The 25,204-nt window shown below is 39.9% G+C and overlaps 4 protein-coding genes across 6 annotated transcripts; 1 reads left to right on the forward strand and 3 right to left on the reverse strand.

The window, feature by feature from the left end:
• LOC18789209 (cell wall / vacuolar inhibitor of fructosidase 1) lies at nucleotides 6,491-7,228 on the reverse strand. Its single transcript, XM_007223513.2, has one exon. It carries the CDS (start codon nucleotides 7,102-7,104, stop codon nucleotides 6,574-6,576), a length of 531 nt encoding a protein of 176 aa, XP_007223575.1. The 5' UTR covers nucleotides 7,105-7,228; the 3' UTR covers nucleotides 6,491-6,573.
• Nucleotides 7,493-17,747, forward strand: LOC18790008 (flowering time control protein FCA). 3 transcript variants are annotated; one of them, XM_020564126.1, is made up of 19 exons: nucleotides 7,493-8,503; nucleotides 8,828-8,898; nucleotides 9,038-9,116; nucleotides 12,281-12,363; nucleotides 12,445-12,496; nucleotides 12,919-12,986; nucleotides 13,272-13,338; nucleotides 13,434-13,513; nucleotides 13,653-13,717; nucleotides 13,988-14,044; nucleotides 14,152-14,314; nucleotides 14,691-14,762; nucleotides 14,876-15,448; nucleotides 15,996-16,187; nucleotides 16,263-16,466; nucleotides 16,544-16,591; nucleotides 16,724-16,786; nucleotides 16,864-16,909; nucleotides 17,278-17,747. In XM_020564126.1, exons 1-19 carry the CDS (start codon nucleotides 8,284-8,286, stop codon nucleotides 17,283-17,285), a joined length of 2,211 nt encoding a protein of 736 aa, XP_020419715.1. In that variant the 5' UTR covers nucleotides 7,493-8,283; the 3' UTR covers nucleotides 17,286-17,747. The 3 variants fall into 3 exon arrangements, with proteins under 3 accessions (XP_020419715.1, XP_020419718.1, XP_020419723.1); XM_020564129.1 differs by having other exon boundaries at nucleotides 7,494-8,503; nucleotides 12,925-12,986; nucleotides 17,278-17,671; XM_020564134.1 differs by lacking the exon at nucleotides 7,493-8,503 and adding an exon at nucleotides 8,676-8,747 and having other exon boundaries at nucleotides 17,278-17,671.
• On the reverse strand, nucleotides 17,777-19,204 carry LOC18791564 (peroxidase 40). The gene is made up of 4 exons (XM_020564137.1): nucleotides 18,895-19,204; nucleotides 18,593-18,784; nucleotides 18,338-18,503; nucleotides 17,777-18,248 (listed from the first exon to the last, which is right to left on the reverse strand). Exons 1-4 carry the CDS (start codon nucleotides 19,153-19,155, stop codon nucleotides 17,848-17,850), a joined length of 1,020 nt encoding a protein of 339 aa, XP_020419726.1. The 5' UTR covers nucleotides 19,156-19,204; the 3' UTR covers nucleotides 17,777-17,847.
• On the reverse strand, nucleotides 22,071-24,202 carry LOC18789015 (probable WRKY transcription factor 48). Its single transcript, XM_007222977.2, has 3 exons — nucleotides 23,517-24,202; nucleotides 23,082-23,225; nucleotides 22,071-22,896 (listed from the first exon to the last, which is right to left on the reverse strand). The coding sequence occupies exons 1-3, from the start codon at nucleotides 24,053-24,055 to the stop codon at nucleotides 22,407-22,409; spliced, it is 1,173 nt and encodes a 390-aa protein (XP_007223039.1). The 5' UTR covers nucleotides 24,056-24,202; the 3' UTR covers nucleotides 22,071-22,406.

Genomic DNA, 25,204 nt, shown 5'->3' on the forward strand with positions numbered 1-25,204 from the left:
GAAAAAACAACACCTGCAACAAAAAAACCTCCTCTATAAATCGCTTGCAATTTTGTAGCTAGAATGGAAACCCTGCGAGGGCTTTGCATGGCTAGCATAAAAACTCTAGAATCATTTCAAACAATTGCACCTATACTACTCAAGCTTGTTGTGTTGTTAGTAGCTCCATCAATATTGAGCTTCTAAAAACCTTAAAGCTCCAAATCTCATTCTGATTAACCCTACAAGCACGTAGTTGTTCTTGAGATTTATGAGATTCTTCATAAAGCTCAAAACTCCTCTCAAGAAGGTGGGTAGGATTATGCACACCTTAACCGTGAAGATTATCATTTTAGCTTTCCACAACGTCCAACAAATGTAAGCAAATTGCTCTAACTCAATAGGAGACAAAACTATTTTCCACAACGTCCAGCAAAATTGTTGTCTTTGATTTCCAGAAACTGCAGGATTAAAACAGCTCAACAATCCCCAATTCCAAAATTGTGAGTTCAACACGTATGAGACATTTGATCTGAAAGGTAAGACATGTCATTTTTCATGCACTCATTGTAACATCTCACATCAACCAACGTAGAGGGGGTATGTGCCTTATATGTACATGCCCACCTCCATTTAGCATAGGCCTTTTGGGAGCTCACTGGCTTTGGAGTCATGGGAACTCTGAAGTTAAGCGAGTTTGGCTAGAGCAATCCCAGGATGGGTGACCTATTGGAAAGTTGCTCGTGAGTTCCTAGAAACAAAATCGTGAGGACAGAGAGGGGGGCCCAAAGCGGATAATATCATGCTACGGCAGAGCCGATCTGGGGATGTGACAATTTGATATTAGAGCCACTCTGCCTTATGGTGCGAGTGTGCGGACGAAGGCGTCGGGCCCCTAAGGAGGGTGAATTATAACATCCCACATCGACCAACGGAGAGGAGGTGATGTGCCTTATATGTACATTCCCACCTTCATCTAGCACGAGGCCTTTTGGGAGCTCATTGGCTTCGGAGTCATAGGAACTCCAAAGTTAAGCGAGTTTAGGCTAGAGCAATCCCACGATGGGTGACCCACTGGGAAATTGCTCGTGAGTTCCCAGAAACAAAATCGTGAGGGTAGAGATGGGGGCCCAAAGCGGATAATATCATGCTACTGCAGAGCCGATCCGGGGATGTGTCCCTCTTGGAGTACACGTGAGTTTTATACATACTAAGAAACATATCTTTGGTTATTTGGTTAGCCTTCAATGAAATTGATTTTGTGTTGGACGTGGACTTTTCTTCCTAGAGAAGAAAAAGTTCTATAAAATAAGACCTTGTCTTCTTTGCATATAGTCTTTAACGATCATATTTTTAGTCCATAAACTTTGGAAAGCTGAGTTTTAATTTGAGATAAATCATCAAGTGTTCCATGTTTACTTGGTGATTTATCAAACATTTTTATCATTCATATTGCATTCATTTGCATATTCAGTGACTCATACTGTTGAAGTCACCAAGACATTTATGACAGTTTTTCTCTGGTGAGCTTAAATCGATCGTGACAAGTATTGCGTTCAACATAAGAAGTGTCGAAAGATCATTCCATGACAGAAGTTGGGTTACGAAGAAGTCGGTAAACATGATCTAGAATGTGTCTAGCATAAGTGTGTGAGTACTTCTTATAATCATCGTTCTATAGTAGATTTGCTTTGGACTAAGAAGTCCTGTGAATTTTCCCCAGAGGTGGGGTTTTACCACGTAAAATAATTTTCTACGTATTCCTTTATTTTATGCTATGTACGTTTCCAGGATTGATAAGCCATATCAATCTTGCTACTAAAGTTTATTTTTATTTATTGATTATAATATGAAATTGGCATATTCACCCCCTCTAGTCATTTTTAGTCATCCTACAGGTAATTTCAAAAAGGGAGTATGTAAGCTGGTCGATGCAATGGAGATCTATTCGCTGTTGGCAACACGAACAGTATTAGTGGGTGTGGAGACTTTGCCCTTGTTCAGCTGCGAGCCGGTGATGTAACACCCGACCCCAAATTTAACCCTTATTTAATTATTTAAGTATTTAAGGGTATTTTGGTCATATTTTTAACCGGAGAGAGTTTGGGGCAGTGACTAGTATTTTTGGATAGGTCGTACTGCGACGAGTTCATAGACACGTAGTGGGCTCGAATCGGAGTTGTAACGAAAGAGATATGGTCAAAAGAAGCCCAGTGGCACAATCGTAAATATTTCAAAATGAATTTTTTTTATAAAATCTGATTTCTCTTTCTCTCTCTCTCTCTCTCTCTCTCTCTCTCTCTCTCTCTCTCTCTCTCTCTCTCTCCTTGTAACTCCGGCCACCGGCCACGGCTGTGGACGGAGCCAGTACCAAAATGACCGGGGCGTCGTCCTCTTCCAGCCCCAGCCATCTCCCGCCTCCAGCCGCCGCAATTTCGCCGGAAAATGGAGGAGAAGCGGCCGGCGTCGTCCGATCTTCGCCGCCGTCGATGTTCCTCCTCCGGCCACCAAATCCGACGAGCAAGGTATAGTTTCTCACCTACTTTTCATGCTCTAGCTGCTTGTTGGGTTGGATTAGATCGATTCTTAGCGTAGCCAATTCGATTTTCGAATTGAAATTCGGCCGGTTTTGGGATCGCGATTTCGGCCACTTCCGGTCAATTTTTGGGGTAGGTCCAAGAACAAAAGTGGCTCCAAATAGGGTGTTATACCTAGGGTAGGAATTTGGAGCCGTGGTTTTGAGATTTTCCGGCGAAGCGTTATTGCTTTGGGCACCCACGAGCTGCCGGTGCGTGCGGCGGAGCGTGAGCACTGTAGAAAAAGTGGCACTGTATCTCGATGAGATCCTTAGGTTGTCACGAGTGCGTAGGATTTCGCGGATCTCAATTCGGACATCGTTTGACTATCGAACGGACGATCGCATATTTTGCATTATCCGGGTTCGATAGGTTGGGACCGTTGGATGGTCCCAAATTTAATATATGTTAATTTAGGTATTTCTAGGATCGTGTAGTAATTCACGGATTGTGAATCGGTGCCTCGGATGTTCCGAATAATAATTTAAAGTTTAATATTTTATATTAACCGTCAGATCGTGCGATCGTGAGCGATCCGACCGTCCGATCTGAACTAAACTTGTAGGACGAGTGTCCTATACCTTGTAAAACCCATAGGGACTTTCGGATCGGAATTTGGAGGTCGCGGGCCCCGCAGGTCCGTTTGACCCATGGTTGACCGTGAGTTTTCCGGAGTAATCTCACCTTCCCAGGGGGGATTATCGGGTGCTCGACCATTATGAAGGGTTACACAATATTAGAATTAATTTTTATAATTATAATTTTATATGTTTGTACAAGGGTACAAAAGTGTCTAGAATGTCAGTTTGGAGTGCTATACGCACTACCTTAGGTGCCTCCCCGGATTTTGGTCCCATTACAAGTACCACCAAGTGAAAGTTAGGTCCCACGTGGCGTAGGTTATCCGGCGTGTGGACAGACCCCATACGTGGCGTTGGTTGTACCGACGTATGGGAAATTTGTAATATGATGTTCAAGTCTCACGTGGCGTAGGTTATCCGGTGTTGAGACAAACCCCATACGTGGCGTTGGTTGTACCAGCGTATGGGGAGATTATGTGATATTGTGTTGAGGTCGAACGTGGCGTAGGTTATCCGGCGTGTCGACAGACCCCATACGTTGCGTTGGTTGTACCGGCGTATGGGGAGATTTGTGATATGATGTGCAGGTCTCACGTGTCGTAGGTTATCTGGCGTTGAGACAGACCCCATACGTGGCATTGGTTGTACCGGCGTATGGGGAGATATTATGATAGTATGGCATGGTCGCACGTGGCATAGGTTATCCGGCGTGTTGACAGACCCCATACGTGGCGTTGGTTGTACCGGCGTATGGAGAGATTATGTGAAATACAGAGAAATGAAATAAGGTATCGCCTAAGTGTGGAATTGGATTTTATGGAAGAACTACGTGTGGCTTGATCCCTCAAGGAGGGTACGTAGGCAGCCTAAGGTTATTAGGTGCAGCCGCAGACTAAATGTTAGTTATAAAATTTATTTGAATTGTTTGTTTAGTGGGTTTGGTAGTAGTTGAGAATTATTGGAAGGCCGAAGGCCATTTATGTGGATTGCATGAAATTATATTGTGCATGCTGCCAGTTGTGAATATTAAATGCGTTTTTATGCATGTTGAAATTTTGGGAAATGTCCAATTTATAGGGGAGACTCTGCCGAAATTTCGGCAAGAAGTCTCGACCTTTAGTAAGCGGGCCTGGCATCAAGGTGATGTCAGGAATTCCAAAGGGTCGCCTCGGGTTCGAAAAAATTCGGAACGGGTCCTTTCAGGTGATCATGAATAGATAGATTGGACCATTTTGATTTAGACGGTTGAAGTCTTGGTGCCCCTATTCACTTCATGAATTACCCCCAACTTGATTAGTTAAGTACTAGCCAATTCAAAGATTTACTCAATGTTGAGTTTGCCTGCACCAAATGATTGCATCTCTACTAATAAAATAAAATAAATAATTAACACCAACATTTAGGAACTTGAAAATTGTGAAGGATTTTTAGAGGAAATTGTCTACTCAATAATTGATACTAAAGATTTTTATTATTTATTTTATGCTATGCAGATAATCAAGTGAAAGTGAAACACCCACATTTGAAGGATTTAGTATGGACCCCCAACCTAATTCAATCAGTTTGTTATAGAATATATGCAATTGCAATAAAAATTTGGATAACGTCCGCATACAACTTGAAAATTGTGAAAACGTATTTCACTAAAACTCCAACACAAGGATTGTGGTGGTCTCCTTTCTTAATTTATACTATGAAACGAAGAAGTGCAATGTTAAATTGCCACAATCTCATGCAAATTAGTGAAACCATAAAAGGTAGAGTATAGAAAATTCTTATCTTTTTGGGGTCTTCATTTCATTCCCCCATTGTAGTTTGGATTGATGGATTGGTGTGCCCATTGGAGCATAAGTGAGCATTTGATTATATAGTGTCCATTGCTTCTTAATATGACTTTTTGTTCCTACAGGCGCCAAGTGTTGGTGCAGAAAATTTCGGGTCCTCTAACAAGTAATATGATTTTCATGTTGAGAATCATTTTGATTGCCATTAGTGAAGGAGAGGTGTACCTGCAAGAAAACATCAAGTCAGTAAAAGTGTAATCACATGAGAGTTTAGAATAGTATTGAACCTGATTTTCACCCTTTGGACTGTTGGGTTAATTGGCCTTTTATAGGCAGTGAAGTCTTGGGCTCTAACTCCCACATTCCTCATTTTTCTCCATGATTCAAGATAATAGATGTCATGTTGCTTGAATTTCTCCACTCCCCCAAGTTTAGGATGCGTGGGTTAGTGAGTTATTGTTTGTGTAGTACATTTTTGCTCCCACAGATTCATTGGACTTGCCACAATGAAAACAAATACCTTTTGGGATTACTTTCTTGCTCACCAAATTGACACAAGTGGGAAGGATATCATGAGAGGCACGTCACAATAAATGCTTAATTTTATTTGGAATATGGAGGCACCAAATCAATTTCCAATACAATGCCATTTGAGCACCACTGGAACCACCAACACCACTATTAAGATCACTAATTTTCTTCTGCACAACAACTTGATAACCGAATTGAACAAAATATTTTCCATTTATAGTAAAGAACCAAATCTGCTGATCTGTACTTGGATTGCAACTCAAAGGGATGCTTTGAATTAACTCCACCTCCTTTGAAAAAAAACACGACTATAAAAGACTAACATTCCAAGCAGGATGAGAGGAAATAAATTCACAAACCTTAGAATCTGTTGTCAGAGAAGAGGTGAATATAGTTTAAAAGTAGACGGTATGGGTATCCATTTATCCTTGTAAACATCAATCATCTTACCATCACCCACACACCAATAAAGGTTTGCATCTAATAAATCTCTTCCCCACAAAATAGAACTCCAAACAAAAGAAGGAATTGAACTAAGAGTAGCATGCATGAAATCTGAGTTAGGGAAGTAACGCACCTTAAGCATATGAAAAACAATGGAATCCTAGGTTTGGAGCAGACGCCAAGCATGTTTACACACATAGCTTGATTGAAGCATTCAAAATTCTTGAAACCAAGGCCACCATCCACCTTGTGCCTACGGATGCTTTGCCATTTTTTCCAATAGATTCCTCTTTTATTTTCTTTACTCCACCAATATTTTGCAACCAAAGAATTAAGATCTTTCCAGATACACCGACAGGAAAACGAAAATCTGTGTTAGCTTTCAAAATACAGAGGAGTGGGTTAGGGCGATTTTTCATCGTCTACACAAATGCCAGAACACTTGATTGGAACAAGAATTAGTGGCACAAAATTTTGTTAGCATTCTTCTCGACGTTGTTAATGACCTCATTTAGTTTCAATATTTTTTTTTCATAATATCTGTTTAGACCTTCTGCCTTCGATATTTTCTGGAAATGTAAAATTGGATGGTAAATAAACAAAATTATAATAAAACGATTTATTAATTTATCAAGGTAACATGATTCAAAACACCATATAACAATCTGAACAAATACATCAAAGCAATGTCCTGGCAATTGCTGCAGCCACAGCCGCAATATCATGCACAGCCTTGTTGTTATCCGTCAGAGGAGACTTGCCAGAGAAACCATCTTCACACGTCTTGGCCTCACCGGCAGCGTCGTTCATGCCTTGCTCTGCAAACTTGGGGTTGCCTAAGCTAAAACCCTGTTGCGCTTCAGGCACCAAAGCTTCTACAACCGTGTCGTAAAACCGAGCGCAAGATTTCAAGGCCTGGTCTCCAGGTCTCTGCTTAAGCAGAGTGTTGATTTTGTTCAGAGTGTCGGTCGACTTGGCCTTCACTATATCCACCAGTATTACGCCTAGGCCCGATACGTCTGCGGTGGAGCTCCGAGGGTCCGATTTAAGAGAAGAGACGCAGAGAGCATAGTTCGGTGTCTGTTTGCAGGTTTGGTCGATGAGATTGGCGTCTGTTGGGAAGACAACCCTGCTGCAGAGGGCCACTGGAAGAAGAAAGACAAGTAGGGTACAACAAACAAGTTGAAGGAGAGATGTTGAGTTGTTCATCTTTTGAGAAATGAGAAGTTTAGGTTGCAAGCTCCATTTTTATAGAGATTTTGGATATGATTATCTCTAAACTCCTGGTGTGGAAACAATTAATGGTGAATGGATATGTATTGGTAACGTAAGTTTCTTTGTATGCTCTAATTACCAAACCAAATAAAAGTTATCAACGTATGTATGTGTGTACCTACCACATGAACCTGTATTGTACATATTAGAGAGGGTCCAATCCAATGTCATCCAAGAATAACAATTTAATTTCCCATCTTTTTATAGCAAAAGCAACTGAATGTCAAGGGGCCAGGCATATATTCTTAATGGAGAATTAAAACCCGATTGATAAGTCAAATCGTTTAAATAATTAGATAATTATTTAATTCAAAACTAATTGGTAATAAGTAGAAATGTCCAAAATATTCCAAGCAAGTATTATAGGCTCCTATTTAGTAAACATAGTCTTTTTGAGGAGATGATATACATTTTATAACTTCTAAAATCAGTACACATATCTATACCAAATTGGTCGCTGCAAACATAATATTCAAACTAAAAAGATTTTGGGTTTAGTGGCAATCTCCAAAGATGAGGGTTGTATATATCTGATGTTGGTGTGATTGGTGCAGTGGGAGTTGTCAGGGATTACTTGGGGACGTGCATAGTGAGAGATTTTATGTTTTTATGCTTTTGACTTCTTTTAGGTTTTTTTGAATGCAAGAAAAAGAGAGGTAAAATATTACTGAGGGTAAAATTGGAAATTTAACAAGTATAGGCCAAGGGGAGCCCACCGTTAGAGGCCCAATCACATCCCGTTGGCCCCTTAGTTTGCATCCCATTAGAGGATTGCGAACGTTCGTCCCGACCCGGCCAGACTCGGACCTCCCTCCCAATCATTTATTATGTTTTTTCTGACTCGGAAGCCTCGACGCAGCAACAGCAATTGCTTTCTCTGCTTCTCAGTTTTACTCGTGCTCACAACTCACGACGAAGACTTCACTTGTCTTCAACCTCCAACTCCAAAATTCAAGCTCAGGTTTGCCTCTAGGGTTAGGTTTAGGGTATTCAAACTTCGCAAAGCTGGATAGGTACAGAGTAGACCGCTATGGCGACAGCAACGACGACGACGACGACGACCACGAGGACTCCAACCCCTACCGTCGTCCTTCTCGCTTCTCCGATGCACCCATGAACTATCAAACTCACCACCCTCGCCGTAGCCCTCCCAGCTATCGCGGTGGTCGTGGTGGTCCTCCTCCCCACCGTGCCTTCGACAGCCCGCCACGTCACTCTCCCGGCGGATTCCGGCCATTGGGGGCTGCCGGTGGTGGAGGGTTTGGCCCCAACCATCAGGACCAGCCTCCTCTCTCGGGTCAGAAACGAGGCTTTTCTCGTGGAGGCTCTCCAGGTGCGTTGTTGTTTATTTGTTTGATATTTATTGTTAAAATTGCATGTTGCCTTTACGAGTCTCTAAACGCTTTAGAAGTAGGTGAAAATGAAAATTATTTTTTACAGCGTTGGTGAAATTGGGTTGCATTAATATTCTGTTGTGCTTCAGCCAAGTTAATTACGTAATTTCAAGCTGCTTAATTCATGGACGGATTGATGTCGATAGCAATTAATGTTTGATTTTTTCATAAATCTTGCTGCAAGTATGTTTTGTTTTTGGGCTTATGGGTTGTAACCACCGTATTTACTTTCTGCGTTACTCATGATTTTGAATACCTTTCAGATCGTTTTGGTAGAGGAAGTTTTGCTAAACTTTTTGTTGGATCAGTTCCCAGGACAACAACTGAGGAAGATGTAAGTCATTCTAATTTTTACAGTATACAAATGCCTGATATATGTTGTTGTTGGACTTTTTTTATTAAGAAATGGTGCTACATCAACTTGAAACATTTACTTCATGGTGTTTATGTATGTTACTTTTACTTGATGTCAGATTCGCCCTTTGTTTGAAGAACATGGAGAAGTGATAGAGGTTGCTCTGATAAAAGATAGGAAAACAGGACAGCAGCAAGGTATGTGTGTGTGCTTATTTCTATGATATATTTGTGATCTGTAATATCTTATTTCAGGTAGTCTGAGAGGCAGATGGGAGCAAGAGAAAGCTCATCTTTCATCTCAGTTTGTTTTTGCAACAAGTTTCACACTTGTTGGTTTTGCTTGCAACCTTTTTTTCATGTCCGTCCTCTCAAAGAAGAAGAAGGCAAGACATGTAAACCAACTAAAAACCAGTTTCCGAATAGCAGTTGGAATCTTGGAAGACACTTAGGTCCTGCCCTTCTGATAGCGGCTGCAGCAGTGGTGCCTCTGTTGCCATAACTTTAGATTGTTTATGTTAGGATGTTAAGAAGTGCTACTGTTGTACAGAAAAATGACTCAAAAAATACATGGATTATTGCTTTTCAATAGTATTAATCACAATGTAATTTGGTGGATCTCTTTGGTCTGTTCTAATCTTGGTGAACGTGGGAGTGGTTTGTTTGAATGACTTGGAATGCCACGTGTCACTTTATGAGATTGACTGAATGTGATAGATGTGAAGTTGGATGGTTAGTGAGAGATGGATGATTGTTGGGTGTGATGGTTTGTATGAGTTTGTTGGTTTTATGTCTTTCACTATCTGAGTTTCGGATATTATTGCGATGTGCTCGTGGATGGATATTTCTGTATGGTGATTGTATGGCCCCCTCTTTGTTTACATGTTTAAGTAAGTCGGTAAGTCTGTTTTTGCTTGACTATGCTGCGGAACTAGCTCACTTTTTTCTGCTACACGGTCTCAGGATGGTTGTATTCAGGGCTAATGCTTCCTTTCTTTTAGAGCATAGACTCCGACTCGATTTAGATGTGTTATGTTGAAAATTTGACCCATTTGCCTCTTTGTGATGCTGATGTGCGACCATAAGGAAAATGTGGTTGTGTGTTGTAACTGGTCCTCTTAATTGAGTGGTTGTGATATGTGAACTTACTAGGGAAAGTATTTTGATTTTCCTTATGGATGTTTATATTAATTTGTCTTTGTTCGTAGTGCTTTCTTTTTCTTTGTAGAACTAAATGGAGACTTGAGGTATCTCAGTGTGAAGTTCAACAGAGTTGCTTAGGTTATGGAATTCCTTCTCAAGTAGGGGGTTTACTACTCCTGAGCTGATCTCGTGCCCGACGATCCCATACGATAGGGGTCACTGACCAAGTATTTCGTATGTTTGAATCTTCACCAGTCAGTAACCTCTATAATTTCCTCATAGCGGCTTCTCTGTTATGTTGAAGTTTTACCTCTCTCATATATTCGCAAGTGTCAAAAAAACAACCTTGTGAAGATTTGGGCCCTGGATTATTGCGCCAAATCTTCTACACTTTTCAATGCTATGATTATTATAAGTTGAAAGTATTTGTTTTCTGTTTATATTATTTAAAGTGTGGGTGAATGCATGAGTATTTTGAATTTGCAAATTTCCAGCTATGTGAATGGGCATCAATCAGCCAAATTTTTATTTATTTATTTATTTATGAGGTACTTCATGTCAAGATTTGCACTGGATACGTCAACTTATTGACAACTTGAAAATTTATCATGTATTTGGTGAATTTAATCACGGTGCGTAGGCTGGCTGGTGTATTTCTTTGTTTAAGGTGTAGATGAAGTCTCTTTCTGTGGGATTGGTGGTATGATTGAACAAAGCTTTTCTTCATGGCCAATAATGAGTTGTTTTTTCATACGATTATAGTTTTGCTTGAATGATCATAATACCTTTTACTATTGCAAGGCTTATCTCCTTGTTGGCTTGTCTGAGAGATTTGACTGGTTACCTGACCTGGGAGGTTGGACTTAATCCAGCATCATAGAAACAGGGCAATACTCAACTAGCTTTTGTGCAAGTTTATTTGATGTAACATTTAATTTCCATAGTTCGGCTTCTGAAGATGATATATGTAGCCTCTAAGTTCCCCAGATGCTGCTTCATAATTTTAGGTATCATCACGAACCGTCACGGTATGGACACATGTGTATGTTGAGACCTGTGATTGATTGTTCTAAACTATTCCTAAGGAGAGTTCATGTCTTATTCTTTCTCGATGTGGTTTGTTGACGTGTTTCCGACCATGTCTGTTAGTTCATTGTAGTATTGTACACTAAGCAGCAGGGGCCTTTACATTGGTAAATGTTTCTGGTAGACTAAGCAGGGGCCAAGACATGGGCAGATAGTTTTTGGTAGACTAAGCAGGGGCCTTTACAGACTCTGCTTATAATGACTCAATAGAATGTTGAATAAGCATTGAAATTCAATTCTGAATTCAACGTTTTGCTGATTCGTTGAAATTTATTTAGATTTGACGTGGTGGGTCTGATGAAAGTGCTTACTAGTGAGGCAGCCAAGCTAGTATGAGCTGGCACGTGTGGTTGGCTGTTTTTTCAGGATATTTCTTTCTGGGGATGTTATGTAAAGTGATATGCACGGGATATATATTTATCTATCTCTGTGATCCACAAAGCTGTTGAGAAATGGTGTATTTCAATGGAATATAGATATTGGTTTGATGTGTATGTTTGTGATTTTATTCCAATTAGAGGCAATGATCCTGAAATCAAGGTTGAATATTTGCCTTCTGTTTTGATGTTATGGTTTCTTTTGGCTCCTCAAGCTTCCTACTGTTATGAACCAAATTTGGTATATGAGAAGCGTATGGAAAAATGTATGAAGCCTTGTGTTGTAGTTTTTCCATCTAGCTAATGCTCTCTCGGTTCAATCAATATGCCCTTGTGAATGAGCCAGCGACATTGTTAAGATGGAAATCTTGTTTGCAGCCAAAGAATTGGTATTTTCTGTTATTTAGAAAGAAAGGTCTTGTATAATGATATGATTTTGAGATGCCACAACCATGGATTCCTTACAAGTTTTGGGTTGTTGCTATATGTGTGGCTTAAGGTTATGGGTATTCAGAAGATTCTTCTATCAGATGCTCTCCCTTCTTGTGTTGTGCTCACACTAAGGAATACATAGAGTGTGATTTATTGTTTTACTTTTTAGTTGCTTCTTTTGAAATTGTTTGTTTTAATAGCTTATTACCTTGCAAATATAAGGTTTGACGTTTTTAATGTTAATTTTTTAGTGGGAATTTATTGTGGATGTGAACTAGCTGCCTATCTGTGGAATTTTTATAAGGGTGTAAGTTGCATATGCAGGCTGTTGTTTTATAAAATATGCAACCTCAGAAGAAGCTGATAGGGCCATTAGAGCTCTGCATAATCAACATACCCTTCCTGGGGTGAGTTTTTATTTTTTACTCTTTCAGTTTCAGTTCTGTTTTTAACTAACCTATAGTTGTTTCACGCACTTTGTTTTCCAGGGAGTAGGTCCTATCCAAGTCAGATATGCTGATGGGGAACGAGAACGCCTTGGTAATTATCATCTTGGCATGAATGTTAGTTTGTTCCATTTTATTCGCAAGTTTTATTCATGAAATATCTGTAACCTTTTTAGGCACTTATTTTTCCAAAAGATTAGATACACTATCTCAAATAGTGGTGTCATTTCTGAAAGAACATGATATGTGAAAATGACCTCTTTCAAAAGACAATACTCATGTGCTTTATTTATTCTTTTGCTCTCATAAACCCTTACTTCCATATAAGTGATCCTCAACTAATTATGTTCTTAACTTCCATTTTATATTTTGTCAACTTGACCATAGTGTGTGAACAGGGTGGTATGCAGGAAATTTTGTATTTCATCTTTTTGTGTTTGCACACACATGCATGTTCAATTTTGTTTTTTGTTTTATACAGTTTTTCCATTTTTGATGTCATCGCTTTAATGATAGGTGCAGTTGAGTACAAATTGTTTGTGGGATCACTGAACAAACAAGCTACGGAAAAGGAAGTTGAGGAAGTATGCTGTCCACTAATTATCTGTCATCTTCTAGGATTAGTATTTTCCACCCTTCTTTTCTCATCTTGACACAAAATGAAGCTTTTCTCTTTACTTTATAACGAAAACTCATTTTCCCTTGGCATAAAGTTATGTACTTTTTCTAATCCAGCGGAGAATAATATGCTCTCAGCCTAATGCATATTACTTTTAACTTCTGTTTATTTTGGTGTAGCGTATGGTACTTATGGAAGTTGTAAATGCTATCAGAAAAAGAAAAAACCAATAGCTGATTTCTCTTTACAGATTTTTTCACCATATGGTCGAGTAGAAGATGTTTACCTCATGCGTGATGAATTGAAGCAGAGTCGAGGTTTGTTTTCTAGTCCTATTTAATTTTTTAAACACAAAGAAAGTCCTCTATATGAGATATATACATCTTTGAATAAACAACAATTCATCTTTTAGGATGTGGATTTGTAAAGTACTCCCAAAGAGATATGGCGTTGGCAGCTATAAATGGTCTTAATGGGCGCTATACAATGAGAGTGAGTTTTTTATATTTTAAATCTATTTATTTATATTGTTCCAAAATAACTTTAACATAATATTATGTTACAGATTTTTCGTGTTATCAAAGGCTATTTAATTATATGAGACACATATGTTTCTTTTCCTGCGCCTCAGGGATGTGATCAACCACTCACTGTCCGGTTTGCTGATCCTAAAAGGCCTAGGTCTACAGATTCAAGGTTTACTCCTCTTCATGGCTTCTTTTCTTAACCGTTGCCTGAAGGCTTCTATTATTTTCTTTGGTGACTGGTTAAATCTTCAGCATACATAGGATGTAATTGTTTGTTGGAGTGGTTTAATTGATTCTTTCTTATATTCAGCATGTGCAAGTGTAGATTTTTGTACATCCTATGTATGTTGACTACCACACCACCGCCCCACCACCCCCCCTTCCCCCTCCCCCAAAAAAAAAAAAAATCCTAAATGTTTCTGGCGTCTTTCTTGTTCAGGGTTCCGGCATTCGGAGGTCCAGGTTTTGGTCCTCGATTTCAAACCCCTGGGGCGAGGTAATCCCCCACCATTCTCCAAATATTTTGGTGAAGCTATTGCGTTTTGTCCTCATTTTATTCGCTGTAGTTATTTACATACTTTGTTGTTAACTTACTCCAAACAGACCAGTCCCCAGCGTTGGTGATCCTATGAACGACCAAATTCCAACTCATGCTTGGCATCCAATGAGTCCACCAAACTTGGGACCATCCCCCAATGCTGGGATTCGTGGCTTTGGGGGCCATTTTCTTCCTAGGGCCGGAAACATGGCGTTGCCCTTGAATTCGGTAAGAATAATTCAATGATTGTCCTGCAACAATTTGCCATGAGAAACCATTATCTATTGTTACATGTTTCTTCTTCGTTCTCTTAAGACATCCATCAAAGGCGTATAGTATTTGACTTATCTGTAATGATTGGGCTGCAAATTAAGTGATTTGTTGGCATTGAAATGGAGTGTTGATTGAATAGTATTACAATGACCTTGTCATGTCATCTTCAGCTGAAGCTATGAAAGGATGGCTGCTGTGGCATTGAATTTTCTATTTTATTTAATTTATAATTTTCATGTTGTATATGATGCTAGTTTCTTTTATGATTTTAGTTATAAATTTCTGGTTTTATGCTTTTAAAAGTCTTATTATTTGCTCCCTAAATATTTAGGGTGGCCATGGTGGCTCTGCAGAGGGTCCTCTTCCTGGGATGCCAGTTTCGTCTTCTTTAACATCACAACAGGTATAAGGTGATCAAATTTTCTTTTAATTTACATCGGACTCAAAAATCAAAACAATGATCTTTAAGTTTTCGTGGTATTTCATAGTGAAAATGACATATTGAATCTTTTTCAGAGTTTTAACCAGTCTATGCCGCATGTCGGCCAGAAAATATCTCCAGTGCAGAAGCCTATTCAGTCACCTCAGCATTTGCCACCTTCCCTTCAACAGCACCCTCAAACTCCAGCATCATACTCACACACACAAACAGTAAGGCAGCTTGGCCAGGCACAACTTTCTCATTCTTCTGGTCAAACACCATTTAGTCAAGCATTACCATCACAACAGTTTATTGGCTTGGGTGGACAGTTGTCTGTCCCTCAGCCTGAGGTCCCAAAGAATGCATCTTCTGCTACAACACTACCAGCTCCTTTGAATATTAACTTACAACGCCACTCTGTGTCCTCCACAACAAATCAGCAGCCGCTTTCTTCTGCTCCTCCTGTCCAGCAACCACTGCTTCAGCCTCTTCAGCAGTCACCGTCTCAGTTAGCTCAGATGCTATCACAACAGACACAAACTCTGCAGGCAAGCTTTCAATCATCTCAGCAGGCGTTCTCCCAGCTCCAACAACAGTTGCAGCTAATGCAACCATCAAATCAGGGTTTGGCACTGCATCAGATTTCCCAGGCTACTAAACAACAACAGGTATTCAAACATTAGATGCTACAATATTATGATCTTGTAGGGATATATGGTAATAGGATGTGCTAGATGTGATACCATGATGATGTAATCTTTAGCTATTCTTTCATTGTCTTGCCTTAGTTGCTTAAACAAATCAATTGCATGAGCTGTGGCTCTAGAACTGCAGAAGCAATGTTATATAGATTGAAAAAAATGTGACCAGTTAGTGAGAAGTAGATGTGGAAGTTGAACTTAATGCACATTCACATTAGTGAGCTTTGGCTTGGGATGTATATGGTATCTGTAACTGGGGCTCATAAGTGGTGGATCTTAGCTCCTGCATGCATATGTCCCATTGATGGATGTTGGTTGCCTGTCAAATGGATAAAACATTTTCACCTGGCTGTTCTTATATTAAGCTTCCTTTCTTATTTGTCAAATTCAGAAGCTTTCGCCCTATACAATCTTTGCATTTGTAGAAGGCTAATTGTCTGTGTTGTTCTTTTACTTTTAATTGTTTTTATCAACTCTTAAACTCATAAGCTGAATTTTATTTTTGCTCCTGCAGTCCCAGTGGACTGGGGTTGTACCACAGACAGTGGCCAGCACTGCTGCTGCCACACCAGCTGCAGATGTGCCTTCAGCCACATCTGTTGCTCCTGTAACCCAAACTACGGCTCCTGCAAAATGTATTTGGACAGAGCACACCTCCCCGGATGGATACAAGTACTATTATAATAATGCTACTGGTGAAAGCAGGGTAAGGATTTTTTTCATTTCCTCTGGCTGGTTTCTTGACTTCAATGTGGCTAATGCTGCTTATATGAACTTGTAGTGGGAGAAACCTGCCGAGTTTATATTGTTTGAGCAACAGCAGCAGCAACAAAAGGCGTCAGTTCAGCAGGCTCATACCCCATCACTCCCTCAAAATCTCTCTGCGCAGCAAGTTTCTCATAATCAACAGCTGCATCTTCAATCTCAGCTTCAACCACATCTACGAACTAACGTACATTTACAACAGCCATCTTTCTCTTCATCGGTAAGTGTTTTCTCATGGTTTCCGACTTATTAAAGACTTGGTTCTATCGTTAATAACTCTTTAATTTGGAATTCCAGTACCAGGCTTCACAGGCTTCTGGAATTATAGGTCACCAAAATGTTCAGGTAAATTTCACTCACTGTTACCAGGATATTCTCATTTTACAAGAAATCTGCAATTATATAATGATTCTCGCTAAACAATCCATATACTTCTAGGTTTTGTAATTGGTTTTTTTTCATCATTTGGGTCTCCAGGAATTTGGTTATTCACAATTACCCACAACTAGATCAGTTGGTGATCCTACACACTTCCAACAGGTATTCAGTTTTTAAATTTATTGCTCAGTTTATTTTGTGTATCACAAATTAATTTTAGTTCTCTGTTTCTTTCCCAGGGGCTTCAAACTGCTCAGGAGTGGATGTGGAAGAATAAGCGAACAGGTTCTGATCAATTCTTCTGGTTGAGATTATGATGTCCGTTTTTGGTTTAATAGCCGACCTAGCAAGATAAAGGGGTTTGTAAGGGTTAAAATGGAGGTTGCTAGAAAGGGATTTCTTGGGTGCCTGGGGCTTTTATTGTGCCCTCAAAATTCATCTGTGTTGTATGTCATAAGACTCGCTCTTATTGGGCCACGTTTTTTATTTTGAAGCATGGGCCTTTAAAATGCTTCATGGTCTTCTGTGCCCTGCTTGATTGTGCTTTTTTGCATAAAACAAACTGAAACACTAGACTCGTGAGCATTGTCTATCTTTTATTACTGTTTATCCCTTTCTAAATCAGTGAACATTTTTTTCTGTTCAATCTCCAGGGGCATGAAGTGGTTGAGCAGAGCCTAAGGTGGCACACTGGCAAAAGTATTTATTCTCCGAGGAAGCTGAGCACGGCGACGATGGCAGCCAGGGCCCTTATTAGAGCTTGAAGATGCTCAGTGGGATGTGTAATGGAAACGTTTTCTTCTGCCCCGTAGTTTCTTTTTTGTGAGATTTTCCTGGCAACAGTTACTGGCTCACTGAATTGAGCACGTGTACCATTAGTACTGGGCAACCAAATGCCTTGAATGAGATGTAGCATATATTTGTATAACATAAAATACGATAATGAGTAGATATTTAGCTTAGCCTATTTTGAAACGAAAAGGTGGCCATGGTGTCACGTCATTCGAGTTATAATTGATGGGATCCATGCCTTTTTATGTTACCAGATGATGGTGGGAAAGACGGTAGCTTTGTTACCAAATACCATTTGGAAAACATTTGGTTAAGAATGTTATTTCCATTATCACCATTAGCAATACAAAGCTTCCTAATTTGAGTACACCATTGATATGCCTCTGCTGCGTCCCACTGTAGAAAGTGGTTTCCACAGTAGGCTAAAAAGATTAATTGACACTTCGACAGTTCCGACGAATCTCTCCCTTCGTCCCAGTAAATGGTCCCAACCTTCCCAGTGTGATCATAGAATCTTTAAAGTCTTGGAAGAAGGTAGACATGTCCTGTGCATAGGTCTCTACCAATTCACGTGTTTGCTCATCTCCGGTCACGAGATTCTGATCGGATGGAAGCAAACCCTCCCCAGAAAGTAGGTTAACGTAGTATTGGTTATCAAACGTTTCTGGGGTTGCCAGGTCAAGGTTTGCCAGTGTGCTGCTGTCGGATACTGAGCATAGCTGCTGCAGTGACTGAATGAACTCCAGAGACGCCTCAGGGGTATTTGGGTTGGTGGAGTCTTGTAGGCGAGCAGCAAAGGTGGTGCACCGGGCTTTCCCCATTGTGTGTGCACCTGCCAAACAAGAAGAGCAAAATGGTGATCTTGTTTTGTTTTCCAATCAAGAACAATACAAGAGATCAATAAAGGAAAGTTGAGAGTACCAGAGAGTGCAACCATGTCCTTCAAGCTAAGGTTTACGTTCTGGAACTTGGCAACCAGGTTTCCAATGGTAGAATTCGGGCCTGGGATGATGTTATTTGCTAGTGCTTTGCTAGCAGTCAAGCTGTCCTTCCTTCCCATTTGGACATCCCAGCTTGGTCCACCGGACTGCAAATTGAAGTTCAAATTATTAGTCAGAATCCCATGTTAACAGCGGTTGCAAGAATATCTAAATTCTAAACTCTCAGAGCACACACCACAACAACAGAGTCTCTGGCAGCAGTTGCAAGAATGTCAGCACAGGAAACTGTTTGAGGGCAAACAAATTCAAGTTCCTGTTTTATCGCATCAATCACTTCAAAACCTCTCAGAGAGTTCAAGTTTGGTGCTGCAGTTTTCTCACCAACAAAGTTGTCAGTGTCATCTAGTAACACAGAAGCGTCACACCCCTGCACAATTCAGCACACAACATATTAATATTATTATTTATATGCTCATTCAAATAATAATAATAACAACATAACACATATATAAACAGTGCAAACAAGAGATAACGTGCATTAACAAAGCAGTCATGGAAATGGAGACGAAGCAGAGAGGCTGCCATTCTCGTGTCCTGAAACACTGCCAATCTGACCCGAGCAAATATTATGGCCTCTGCCTCAGGGCAGATATCTTTGTACAAATCACTCCCCAAGAGGTCTCCACATTCATCATCACCACCACCACCATATCCTTCACCCGTGGTTTTCGGAACGATTGCAAGAACAATTGCAAGGTTCAGCAATAGTGAAAACAAGGCCAACTTCTTCATGGCCATTTTTGTATTCTATCTTCTACTCTCTTCTCTTGGTATGCAGTGAAAATGTGAGTCAGGGTGGTACAAGTTTCTGCGTTATATAGAAGTCGAATGAGAATCTGTTCAGTAACAAAAAGCAGACTTGGTCATTGAGGTTTGGTTTTCGAGAGGGTAAAAGAGGTTAAGTGAGCAGAGGGGTAGTTAAGAAGACATAGTCAATTAACCTTTTAAGAAGAGGTCCATGTGCTTCTTCTTCATGCTGCTTTTCCCATTTTCAGGCCTCTCTGTGATATTCTTAGATATATCATGCATTAACTGAGGCAGTAGAGTTTCCTCAATCGTCCAGTGTAGGTTTCCTAAAATTTATGTCATTATTTTGGGATGATGGAAATACCATCTTCTGGGTTACAAATTAACAAATCTACGAATTTAAGTATAATCATTCCATTGCCGTTAAAATCATATCATGAAGTGGAAACATGAACTCATTGCATTCCAATTGGATATTTTCAAAATTTCGTGGCAACATTTCTTAGCTAAACGAAACCCTACAAGGCAGGTTTAGAATAACATTTTTTTTAAGGACATTTTCTATTGAAAGAGACGATAATATACTAAACTCACATGCATTGCACGGATATTAAGACTTGAACCCAGACCTTAATTTCATGGGATCCTAAAAGGAAGGAAAGTGGTTTCAATGAATAAGCAACTATGAGACATCAAATGACACTACCTAGCAGTAGTAGGTTTGGGCTGTATGTTTTCTCTCTTCATTTGGTTGTGGATTTGGGCTTTTATTTTTTAGGACCTGCCCAAATTTGCAAAAAGAATGGTTGGTTGCCCATGACTGTAACTGTAGCCAAGCTTCACATATGGGCAGATGGAGTGAAAGCTGAACTCTTTGTTGCTATATGGAATAGAACTGATGGCAAATATATCGATCGTCTATTGGCCCTGCCCTTGTCTATTTTCAACAGTTAATAAAGTACAACGATGTATTTAAATTTATGCAATAATTTGGCATAAGGGGGGGGATCTACTTTTGACTAATTGTAACTTGAAAAAAGCATTTGGTTTTCCTTTTCCAAATCAATATCAATAGAAGATGTCACGCATCAAGGCTATATGATATGATCGGTCCCCTGTGACATGATTTTGTACTGTGCAGACGCACTCACAATAATTAGCTCAAATTCGAGAGCTTCTTCTAATTGGTTAAAGGTGGCATGCAGCAGTGAATTAATGGGCATCGAACTGAGATCAGGCTTGAGCATATTCCAGTGGTGTTTGAATCAATTTACACAAAGAATCTCCAATGGGGCCTTTTTTTCTCAACATATACAGACGCCCCTTTGGGGTTCCTTTAGGCATCTGATTATCTGGGTGGCATTTAGCTTGTCGTGCTGCTGCATGTGGAAGGAATTAAGGAACCAACTTTTCTAAATATGGTTTCTGTTTTTTTCTGTAGTAAAAATTATAATCGTGCTGTATAATATTTGGTTGGTTTGGTAAGATGTTTCTTTCATTTCATACTAGATCTTTTTTTTATACGAACGATACTGGGGACGGGAGGGGGAATCGAATTCATACTGTATCTTACACATTAAGAAATTGCAAACACATTGAATATACAGTTGCTGGTCTTCAATGGTAACCATGCATATATGCGATCCAAATTTTTTGACCAATTAAATCGCTGTATGTACTAATGGGTGCAGAAAATCTAGGGGGAAATGTCCAATTCCGGATGAAACCAAAACTCGAAGACTTGGAAAATTGTATAAAAGCTATAGTAAATTTGACAAAAACTGTACCAGTTTGATTTCTTGGGTTTGAACACAGAAAAGCACGAGTGAGACATTTTTTCCCAAGACCTCTACAAGTTTTTCAACATATCCGTTTTGCTACACGTACGGTTCCCCAGCTGTGTCCGAAGCAATGCCACTAAGAAAAGGTTAACTTCAGATCATGCTCTTCATAACCCAAATCTTCACCTTTATTTTTTATTTTTTTTATGTAGTTAAAATCGGAAACCACAGGGGCACGCCCAAATCTTCACTTGATATGTATATTTTCCTATACTTTTCTCCATGCGGCGGCATCTGGAGGAATATTGAGATAATGCATGCATGGTGCAATTGAAATAGTTTTTCATCTAAAGCTCATCTCTTTTATATAAATATAAATATATATATATATATATATATATATATATATATAGCTGAGACATAAACACTGTGGCTTTAAGTCGTGTATGGCTTTAAGTAGCACAAGAATTCAATACCATCCCTGGCTAGCAAAGACAGCGCGATATGGACAAGGACTTGATGAACTAGAATTGGTAAGAAAACCCCATATTATCTTCAGCAATCCTAAAAGCAACCCACATTGCACACCAAAATCTCACACCATCCTCTCAAATCCTATTTCTTTGCCAAGAAGTTCACTCCATTCTTAAATGACAATACCCATATCTATTACTCAAAGAGGAAGAGAATGTCATTAAATAACAAAGTTAGTATTCATGATGCATATACATACGTATATAATTAATCACACATCCATCATCCATCATCCATATCCATGCATGCTCGAAGGTATTAATTGCATTTACTTTGCGATCTAGACTGTTTTTTCATAACCATCCTAATACTACACCTTTAGGGTTTCCCACCATTACTGACCGAAAAGTAGGATCAAGTTCCCATGTTCATTCTAGATTCTACCTTTTTCCCATAAAGTCCTACAATAGTAGACATGGAATACAAGGTAAAAACTTCCAAACCTGATTGCTTCGCTTATATTGATACTAAAACCCTAACCTAGTTGTGATCGTGACAAATTTACCCCCTTGATTAATTGATTCTAAGAAGAGAAGTAGATGAAGATGAAGACAGATGAACAGCTAATGAGGAGAAACAAAAAAGGAAAAAGAAAAAAGAAAAATGATATACAAAAGCCAATTAACAACTCCATGAAGATATATATCTCTAAGTACAAAGAATAATATTAAAAGCTCAAGTACGAATAAACCAGTCCCCCAACAGGCCAAAAGGCTAGTAGTGATTTTACAAAGCGAATTAAAATCTGAAAGGTGCGCAGCGCAGGTACACTAGCTAAGCCAGCTATTCGATCCAAAATGGTGATGAAGTGAATTCTTCTTTTCTAAAGATGAACCCAATTAAGTAGTAGTCTAGTCAGTTAGAAAATTACATACCATGCCTGCAGCAGCACTTAACACATAAAACAATCAATATTATGATGGGGATCTATTGATGAAGATGATCTTCTTCTTTGGCCTCCTTTCGAATCTGTGGCACGATGTCCTGAAGAAGTCCATGGTCTCTAAGCAAATTAGAAACCGCAGAGGAAGAAGAAGAAGGTGATCCAAAATTATATCTCTCTTGAAGTAAACCCGTAGAAAATGAGGAGGGGTTAAAAGCACCACCCCCGTAAGCAGGTGAGCTAATATTCAAAGAAGGGGCTGAGCTATAAATATACGAATACTGCGGCTGCTGCTGCTGTTGTTGTTGTTGATAGTGATGATGAGGTAATAACTGTTGAACACCAAAAGGAGATGAGGAGAAGGCAGAAGGCTGGTCAGGCAACGGTGCAATCCCCATGGTGCCACGTGGCATAATGGGGCTTGGATGGGTGTGCTGGCCTTCGTATGTTGTGACCACAGTGGAAGGGTCGTCGGAAGACCTCTCCACCCTCTTCTTCACACCACAGGCGGCAGTGGTGCAACGATAATAGCTCCTGTTACACACGAACATATAGATATTAACATTTTTAATTATAATTATTGCGTGCCCCATAAGACTACGAAGAAAATTTGCATCGAAATACAAGTTTTGTATTTATTATAAGTACATGAATGATTGACTGACGATGAATAGGAGGATGAGAATGAAGATGGGGTTTGGGAGTGTATGGATATTGACCTGGGATAAGGGCTGTTTTTGACAGCTTTTTGGCCGTACTTGCGCCATCGGTAGCCATCATCTAGGTTATCAACCTCACTCTTGGTCATGAACGCAAATCTCGGCTCTCTTTGCCTTTTTTGGTTCTTCTTTTTGGGCTTCAGTCTGTGATTCAATCACACAAAAGCAAACGCAACTTGTTACTTACTACTTTTCCCATCATCAACAAAAAAAAAAAAAAAACAAAATCAAAATCAGAGAAGGAAACAACAACATGAACTGACCCCATCAAAAAAGAAGAGAAAATCATCTTCCCATATGCTTAATTAGTTCACACACAACATCACGCAAAAAAGTTGATTCATCCATTTGATTTTCATCAAACCGAAAAAAAGGACAAAAACAAAGTAACAAAAAATGACATAACAACATAAAACCTTAGCTAGTAACTCTTACTGTTTCTGGGTTTTTTCGGGATCTTGGTTCTGCTCATCAGCTTCCTCATCCTGAGCCTTGGTCGTCGTCTGGTCCTCATTCTTATTGGCAGCAGCTTCATTGGACGACGAAGAGATTGAAGAGGAGTTGGGGGTCGTAGGAGCCGTACTACCGTTCAGCACCTCCGACGTCGTACTCTCCCTCTCCGGCAGAGCAACTGCAGTAGGGGTGGAGGTCGGAGAGGCAAGTGGTGGTTGTTGTTGCTGTTGGTGGTGAGGTGGCATCATCACCATCATCATCGAGGAGGAGGAGGAGGACGTCGTTTGGGAAGAGGAGAAATCGAATAAAGAAGGGGGCATGTTGAAGTCTTGAAATCCAAGCAAGTCCATGAACCCAGAGCCTCTCTGATTATTATCAGACATGTCAAATATGCTGCCGCCCGATGATGCAAAAGAAGCAAAGCTGCTGCCTGGAATAATCTCATCGGAAAAAACAGTGGAATTCGCCATGCTAATTTGATCGATGGTCGTCTTTAGCTCTCCTGTTTCTCTACCATCCATGGATTTTTAAATCAAGAGCACATATTCCTCATTTGTGAACTTGTTCTCCAAGTCTGAGCGATGAGAGAGAGAGAGAGAGAGAGAGAGAGAGAGAGAGAGAGAGAGAGAGAAAAGGAGATGGAGAGAAAGTGAGTGATATTTTTTTTCTCTCTGTTTTTTTGGTTTAATATATAAAACGAATGGAAATGTTTTTCGAAAGTGTGAATGGACTTGGGCTGGGATTTTGGAGAACAGCTTGGCTCAGAGGCGTTTCCCACCCAGAAGATGGAGACGGCCGCCACGTGTCGGTTATCTTTCAAGGGTACGGAACCTGTCGACGGGACGGTGCCGAGCATTAATTGTTGTGCATGGATGGGCCCCGCCAGGTGTGGGGGCCACCCTCGCTTAACGCGGGTTTTTGACCGGTGAACCGGCTGAGTGTGTGTGTGTGTGTGTAGAATGTGGAATTTGGAATGTGGACGAGGGCTTTGGCCTCCGCAAGTACACGTGGCCTACTAAAAAAGGTCCCGCTTCTCTGCATGCATGTGCATATATCTTTTCTGAATCCCTCACCCTTTTCAATTTTATTTCGCGGCTTTTGCCTTTTTAACTTTTCACGCCAAAGCGGATGATTTTCTTGTTATCTTTTCTCGGTTGATGCATGCCTAATGACCTCTAGGCTCTAGTGAGTGAGGAGTGATGTGAGGACCATGAAATGTTTTTTTTCTGGTAATCAATAATAATTTGTTTTGTTAATTTTATGCATGTCTTTTTCGTTAATGACTTGTTTTCTATTTTATTTATTTTCCATGGATGTCTCTGTCCTCATGGCTCACGCCATCAATTCTTACGTTTTTTGTTTGTTTTTGTTTTAGTTTGGCACATGAGCCATGTGTCTCTCCCCTCTTCCCACAAATCAAAATGCGATCAAACCTAAACTTACAAACTTAAGCCTTAAGGATATCCATTCATACTCGGAGACTCGGGGTTAATTTTTGGCAAATTAAATTATTTAATTATAACCCTGATTAATTTCTGAAATTATTTATCCTCGGAGACTCATAGAAAATAATGCAAATTTATTATAATAAGAAAAAACTGTCAAGAATATAGATGACAACGGGTTACTGTACGACGAACATCAATTTCCTCCCTCAGTTTATATTAGGG

The sequence above is a fragment of the Prunus persica genome, chromosome G1, assembly GCF_000346465.2.
Source record: "Prunus persica cultivar Lovell chromosome G1, Prunus_persica_NCBIv2, whole genome shotgun sequence".
In the NCBI taxonomy this organism is placed as follows: domain Eukaryota; kingdom Viridiplantae; phylum Streptophyta; class Magnoliopsida; order Rosales; family Rosaceae; genus Prunus; species Prunus persica.